The sequence below is a fragment of the Crocodylus porosus genome, unplaced genomic scaffold (assembly GCF_001723895.1).
Source record: "Crocodylus porosus isolate Cpor-Errol unplaced genomic scaffold, CroPor_comp1, whole genome shotgun sequence".
Classification (NCBI taxonomy): Eukaryota; Metazoa; Chordata; order Crocodylia; family Crocodylidae; genus Crocodylus; species Crocodylus porosus.
Genome location: NW_017728907.1, coordinates 29,102,688 through 29,110,641, shown reverse-complemented (window position 1 = coordinate 29,110,641; position 7,954 = coordinate 29,102,688). Strand labels below are relative to the sequence as shown.

The following is a 7,954-nucleotide window of genomic DNA, read 5'->3' as shown; positions in this document are numbered from 1 at the left end:
TGAGTTGTAAAAGTTCCTCCTTCTGCACACGTGGTCAGGAGAGAGGGGATAAAGCCAGCTGGGCAGTTTCCCTCGGGGGCAGCAGAGTGTTTGATCTTTTGTCTCTCTCTCTGACCCTATTTGCAAATATATACCTTTTGTGTTGCTAATAGAGAGTGTGTCTGTGGCTGAAGGTTTTTTTCGCCTCCCGAGAAACAAACCGCGATTTTTACATCAATAGGAAGCCATTTAAAAGGATCCACAAAAACAAAAGGTCATAGGCTTGGAAGGACCACTGAGGCAAAGTCCAAACCAATGTCAAGAGTATTGAGCCCCACATGAAAATTAATAAAAATTCCTTGCTCTCACTACTCGGCCACTGCCAGGGAGAGACCCCCTTACCAGCTCCAGCCTTGAGTTTATATGCTCCTAGGCCCTACCTACCCCAGGTCAGCCTGCAGGGGCCTGCTAATTGCTCCATTAACCTGTTGTGCTGGTCACCTGCAGCTGCTGCACCCTGTCTAGCCTGCAGTGCTCTCTGGATGAAAAGGTCTTACATCCTCTCTCAGTCTTAATTGTGCTATGCTTGTTTAACAAAGATACTTCCATCAAAAAAACCCACAAAGTTCCAACAGGAAAAAATGCCAATAACGTTCCTTTTAATTTATCAGACTCTTTGAATCGAAGATTCTTCTTGTACACAAAAGCTTAGTACAGGGTTTTTTAAACGGAAAGAGAGAAACAAGACGCGTGCATTTGTCACTCCCACCTGCTCCCAAACAATATCATGGAAGTAGAAATGCAGAAGGTACATTTATTACTCTTATTTTCCAAAGCAGAGTGAAATTTGTGTGTACAGTTTCTGTAAATATCATGGACTAAGGCAGGGGCCTGCAATTATTTTGGGCAGAGGGCCACTTACCCAGTTTTGGCAAGCCATCGAGGGCCGCATGGGTAGCCCCCACCCCTTGACAGATGCCCCCCACCCTGGTCACTATCTTGGGACCAATGTCCCAATGTCTTGGGACCAATGTCCTAGGGCCAGCACCAGTGGGACTCAGAGTGCAGGCTGGTAGGCATCTGTGGAGCTGAGCTGGGCTGGGCTGCACTAGCAGGAGTGGGGGGAGCTGGCCTGGCTCCACAGCGCCCCTGCCAGCTGGGACCCTGGACTCCTGCCACCCTGCTCTGGGCCCCACTGGCTCCAGGACACACTGGTGTGGGCCCTGTGCTCTCACTGGCTCCCCGCCTGCTCACTCTCAGTGCCCCCCGGGCAGGGGGCAGCATGCAGCCCCGACCCTCTGCTCACCAGCAGGGAAGGAGCTGGTGCTGAGCATGGGGAAAACCACCCCTTCCCCTTCCCCATGCTCCCTGCTGCAGCCGCTCGCAGCCCACACAGGGCTGTCCTGAGCAGGCACAGGCAGCCCCATGGGCTGCAAGTGGCTGCAGTGCAGGGCACTGGCCACAGGGTAGGCAAGGGGCTGCTTTTCCCCACGCTCAGCACCAGCTTGTAACCTCCTCCCACAGCCAGGCTAGTCCCTGCACCAGCTCTGAGCTCGCCTGTCAGGGCTGCGCTATGGCAGCACCAGCTGCTCAGTGCAAAGGAAAGCAGCCCCCACACTTGCCATGCCAGGCAGTGTTTCCTGCTGCTGACCACCTGGAGATCGTGCACTGGGCAGCTCAGGGGCAGCAGTGGCAAACACTGCTCAGTGCAGCAAGCGGGGGGGCTGCTTTCCTCAGTGTTGAGCAGTTGCTCCTGCCACAGTGCAGCCCCGACAGGTGAGCCTGGAACCAGCACGGGGCTCAGGCTGGCAGCAGGGGCAGATTACAAGCTGGTGCTGAGCACAGGGAAAAAAACGGCCCCTTGCCCACCCCGTGGCTGGTGCCCCATACTACAGCTGCTCACAGCCCACATGGGGCTGCCTGTGCCTGTTCAGAGCAGCCCTGTGCAGGCTGTGAGTAGCTGCAGCAGGGAGTACTGGCCATGGGGTGGGGAAAGGGCTGCTTTTCCTTGGGCTCCTTCCCTGCTTCCAGCTGGGGGGCAGGGCCAGGTGGGCCCTGCTGTTGAAGGAGCCTGCCAGGGCTTCCCCTGGGTCCTACTGCCCCTGGCTCCTGTCATTTTTGACAGGAACAAAGGGCAGATTAATATTAATTTTCTAAATTTTTTAGGAGCCCTGCAGGCCAGATAGAATAGCCTCACTTCGGCCCACATTTTGCCCAACCCTGGTCTAGAGGGTCTGAACTCTCAACCTTGATGAAGTCATGACCTGCTTTTAAGGTCTGGGCATGCACAGTGTTTAACAGTAACGTAACTGTTTAATCAATATTGACATGTTAATTATGATAATATTGCTTGCATTGAGTTCAAATAGTTTGAATTGATTGGTCCTTTTAAGTACTGCCCAGGTTTGAATTTGATTGGGTACTGTAAAAATGGCAATGATTGGACCATTGGGTGAGTGACAGGCAGCGTGATTAGAAGACTATAAATCCTGTCCAGAGCAGCCAGCAGGAGCTCTGGGGCTGGGGCTCAGCCTTGCTCTCACTCTGGCTGGACAGTTCTGACTCTAAGCTCTTGGGGTGCGGGAGTTCATTGACTGCAGGTTCCTTGCTGTGACCTGGTTGTTGGGAAGCCACAGCTAGGTAAAGTATCACCCTTTCCCTATTTGATGTGCTGAGTACCCAAGCAGGGAAAAGCTAGAAATCCTTAGGGACTGTTGGAGGGTTTTTCCTTCTGACTAGCCTCAGGGTATTCTTACTGTCATCTGTGGTTTCTGGGTTGTCTGTGAAGTTGCATAGCAATTAACTGTGTAGCGACTGAAGCTCAAGGTAACGTATAGTTGACTGGCTGTGTGACCAAGGACATTGGGTTTGGGATGTATCGCATTACTGTCCATCGAATGTATTTTATTGTGTTGCCACTGGGGTGTTACGGGAATATTGTATCGGCCTGTTGTTGTACGGGTCTTGTTGTGTAATACAGCTTGCATTGTTCAACTTGTCTGTGTTGTAATGTTTAGCTACTCTTCCTAACTCTGAATGGGGTCAGGCAGTAGATCAGTACTCAGGGAAATTAAACTTACTTTAATGCCCCAAACCTGACAACCTGTGGGTCATAGAGGATTAATGACTCTGAATTAAATTAGTTAATTGACATCCCCACAGGCAGTCCTTCATGGCATTGTCCCCAGCCTGCCCTCCCCAACTGGGCAGCACTTGCCCCAGCCCCCGCCTCCCTTACTTATGGCAGGGCCTTGATCTGCCCCCAACACATGCCTTCCCTTACCCCTCCCCCCACCACTTCACCTACCACACCAGACTTATCTGCTGCAGGCAGCGTATCAGACCGATATTGGCTGATATGTCCCCTTAAATATCAGCTATTGGTACTGGTCTCAAAAACCCCCATCAGTGCACTCCTACTGCAAAGTGTTCCAATTTACAGCAGGGAGCTGCACTTCTGCCTACATTTTTGGAGGGCCAGGGTGGGGAAGAGTGGAAAACCTCTAGCTGGGTAGTCTGTGTCTAAATAAGCACCTTTACTGAAGCAGAGTCTGTCCATCTCTTTGCTGCTTGGAGCCTCAGAACCTTGCATCTCTTTCCAAGAAGAGGTACAGTCCCTCTCTCAGGCACACAACTGGAACATAGCTCCTTCAGGTGGCCACGGAAAGCCAGGAGGGTCAGAGGGCCCAAAAGGCCAAGATCTCAGAGTTAGGAGCCAAGCTCCCCCCTCCCAACTCTAGAAGCCAAGCTTGGGCTGGCTTCAGGGAGTACTAAGAGTAACCAAACCGAGCCAGAGAAGTCTTGTGCAACCACTCCATGACACTAACCATACAGAACTTTGTTTACAGCAGTAATAGGCTCTGAAAAAGAGGAGCAAGCAGTTTTATCTTGAGAACAGAACCCAATAGCCAGTATTTACCACCAAGCTTGAGGTAGTAATTGTGATCAGAGTGTAACGTGCTTAGTTAAGGCAGACAACAGGCATCACAGCTTGTAACATAAAAGTAATTTCAGTCTGACAATTACTGTGGTTCTAGACTGGCCTCTTCAGCTAGTACTGCTCTTGGCCAGTCTTCTCTCTTGTCTTTCATACCAGTACTACGCCCCTCCTCTCCAGCAGATGCTACAATCCTAGGCCCTGTGAACAGCCCGAAACATGGTTTTGATGCATGTTGCATTGAAGGAAATGAACTGGGGAGAGAGTTAAGAGATCTTACAGATGGAGTGTGCACATATTTTCAAGGTGCCTTTCCCTGTAATGTCATAGGAGGCTTGTCTGTACAACACACCATGATTAGTCTCTTCACACCCTTGTTGAGTCCAGTCTTACTTCTCAATCTCAGCGAGGATGCAATGATAAATAAGGTGTACTCTCCCTTAAGTGTAAGGAAGAGGAAGATGCAAAGGAATTTATCACCCAAGACTCCTGTGGGATTACTGTGAAAAACTGGACTTCCCTTACACCTGGGCCTGATTTAAATTTTCAAAGCTACGTTACATAGGGCCTGAATGACAAAACTAGCTAATCCACTAAATACTATATACTTAGTCTCAATTTTACATGGTATTAAAAAAAAGGCAGGAAAGAATAGAGATATACGTACAAAAAGGTGATACTTACTGCATATGCACCTATTAAAAATGCTGCATTTGCTCTTCTTCGTTGGTCAAAACTGGTGTAGTGAACTATTTTCTTTCTTGAAAGACTGAAAGACTGGTTAAAAAGAAACAAAAAAGACATATCAGCTAGTTTAGTTGCAATAAGACAGTACTTATGAAAAGCCAGTATTTAGAAAAGTTAGTTTGCCCCCACTAGAAACCTGAAAAAAAAAAAAAATTAAAACGTTCTTTAAACAAGGAAAAAGCTGTTAAAACTATTAACCTGCACAGTATATTTACACTTTTTTACAATGTTAAAACAGCTTGATTACTTTAACATAAAGTTATCATATGAAACGCAACTGTTTACTATAAAAATGTTTCTAGTGATTAACCACTTAATTCTACAATTAAATGTTTTTATAAAAAGCTAAAAACTTAGATTTTTTAAAAAAATGAATAGTAGAAGTATTAGGAACCATGCTTAAGATTTCATTTAAAAAAAATTAGGTAAATCCACAAATAAGAGAGGGGCTGAAGCAGAGAGTAGGTAGAATATTGAAAGTGTAAAGGAGTAATGCACATGCTCAGTCTCCTCAGAAGACCAATTAACTCCTGTACATTTAAATTAAAAGTGAAGCTCTCTTCCTTCTATACACTAACCTCAAAGCACAGGGGTCATGGTCACGACTCATAGGTAATAAGACAATTTATAAGGATTTTCTCTCTAAAACGAAAGCTAAAATAAGCACGACCAATTTTCATCAAGTCTCAGCAGAAATGGAAAGGAATGGAAGTTCAAAACTTCAGCATTAACATAAATGATACAGTGAGCTACATTGTCTAATTTATTCAGTGAATTAGTGCTCGAATTCACGGAGGAAAGGCAACAGAAGCGCACAGCAGCCCCCTTGGCTCTGCAGGGAACTAGTGGACCTTCTGCATCTAAAAAAGAAAGACCTACAAAGGATGGAGGACTGGATCCACCTCCAAGGAAGAATATTCTGCACTGGTCCGGACCTGCAGAGAGCGAACCAGGAAAGCCTATTACTGAACTCCAACCAGCTACAAGTATCAAGGACAATAAAGAGAGTCCTTTTTTAGATATGTGGGGAGCTGAAGGAAAAGCAAGAGCAACATCGGACCCCTGCTAAACCAGATAGGACAACTGACAACCAATATCCAGGAAAAAGCCAACTTGCTAAATGGGTACTTTGCATCGGTTTTTCACCAATCCCAAGGGGCGCCTCTGCCCATTACAGGACAGGAATGCCGGGGTGAGGATGATTCCTTAGCCTCCATCAATTCTGACCTTGTGAAGGAACACCTTGAGAGGCTGGACACCTTCAAGTCACTTGGCCCTGATGGATTACACCCCACGGTACTCAAGGAGCTGGCAAGCATCATAGCCCAGCCCCTGAGAACTCCTGGTGCTCTGGTGAAGTGCCCAAAGACTGAAAAAAGGCAAATGTGGTGCCGATCTTCAAGAAGGGGAGGAAAAGTGGATCTGGGAAACTACAGGCCCATCAGCCTGAGCTCTATGCCGGGGAAGGTCTTAGAAAAGATTATCAAAGAGGCCATCTTAACAAATGGCAGCATCCTGAGGACAGCCAACATGGGTTTGTTGTGGATAGGTCTTGCTTGACCAATCTTATTCCCTTTTACGACCAGATGACCTATCACCTGGACAAGGGAGAAGAGATTGATGTCATACATCTTGACTTCAAAAAAGCCTTTGATCTGATATCCCATGATCATCTTTTGGCAAAACTGGCCAACTGCAGCCTTGGCTTCACCACGACCTGCTGGCTGGAAGTTGGCTTTGTGGTTGGACCCAGAGGGTGGTGGTTGACAGCAGTCAGTCACCGCAGTGCCCTGTGACCAGTGAGGTCCCTCAAGGCTCTGTCCTTGGGCCCATATTATTCAACATCTTCATTAATGATGTGGATATTGGCATCAGAAGCAGACTGGCCAAGTTCACCGATGAAACCAAACTTTGGGGTAAAGCATCCACACCTGAGGACAGGAGGGAAATCCAGGCTGGCCTTGACAGGCTCAGGAAGTGGGTGGACGAGAACCACATGGTGTTTAACACTGAAAAATGCAAGGTTCTCCACCTTGGGAAGAAAAACCCCACAGCATGCTTATAGGCTCAGCAGTGCTACGTTGGCTAGCACTACAGACGAAAAGGACTTGGGGGTCGTGACTGACCACAAGATGAACATGAACCACCAATATGATGCTGCAACTAGTAAAGTGAGCAAAATGCTGCCTTGCATCCATAGATGCTTCTCAAACAAATCCCAGGACGTCATTCTCCCATTCTATTCCACCTTGGTGAGGCCACAGCTGGAGTACTGCGTTCAGTTTTGGGCGTCACAATTCAAAAAGGATGTGGAGAAGCTTGACAGAGTCCAGAGGAGAGCCACACACATGGATCAGAGGTCAGGAAAACAGACCTTATGATGACAGGCTAAGAGCTATAAGACTCCTCAGCTTGGAAAAGTGCAGGCTCGGGGATGATCTGGTGGCCCCCTATAAGTTTGTTAGGGGTTCTCACCAGGATCTGGGGGAACGTCTGTTCACCAGAACACCCCAGGGGACAACTAGGTCAAATGGTCACAAACTCCTTCAGGGCCGTTACAGGCTTGACATAACGAAGAACTTCTTTAATAGACTGCTGCCAGAGGTAGCTCAAGCACCTACTTTGAACACCTTCAAGAGAAAGTTAAATGTTTATCTTGTTGGGATCCTATGACCCCTGCTGAATTCCTGCTCCCAAGGCAGAGGACTGGACTCTATGATCTTCTGAGGTCCCTTCCAGCCCTAATGTCTATGAAATCAATTGATGAGTATTGCCACATTGATACTTATGAATGGAAATTTAATTAATTTGTGGTATGCCTTCTTCAAACACGTAGATTTCTACAGTATTTCTGCAACTGTTTCAAGTGATTTTTATAAACGGACATTGTGTTCAGAGGGAGAAAATGTCATTACAATCCAATAGGTTTCTAAAGATTTAAGACTAAAACGAAAGTTGGACAGCCCTGTTCTAATCTAAATGGCTGGAAGTCGCATATTTTGAGCTGCCGCAGTGAGGGCCATATGCCCCACAGGCCACACCAAACACAAGCCATGGGCACCCCCCCACACACACACTCAGCCCTCCCTTCCTCTACTGTGAAAGGCTCTCCAGAGACCTAGCGGACCTACTGTGGCTAAAAAGAAAAGCCTACAAAGGATGAAGGACAGGATTCACCTCCAAAGAGAATTACTCCGCACTGGTCCGGTCCTGCAGGGACCAAACCAGGAAAGCCAAGGCTGCAACTGAACTCCAACTAGCTTCAAGCATCAAGGACAACAAAAAGTCCTT

At 47.5% G+C, this 7,954-nt stretch overlaps 1 protein-coding gene across 2 annotated transcripts in view; it reads right to left on the bottom strand.

Annotated features, from left to right (window-relative positions):
* CDC14A (cell division cycle 14A) overlaps positions 1-7,954 on the bottom strand; it is a 142,163-nt gene that overhangs the window by 93,424 nt on the left and 40,785 nt on the right. For both annotated transcript variants that reach the window (XM_019531022.1, XM_019531021.1), the window contains exon 4: positions 4,601-4,693. In XM_019531022.1, the coding sequence (XP_019386567.1) occupies positions 4,601-4,693 (93 nt within the window). The remainder of the gene's footprint in view (positions 1-4,600; positions 4,694-7,954) is intronic.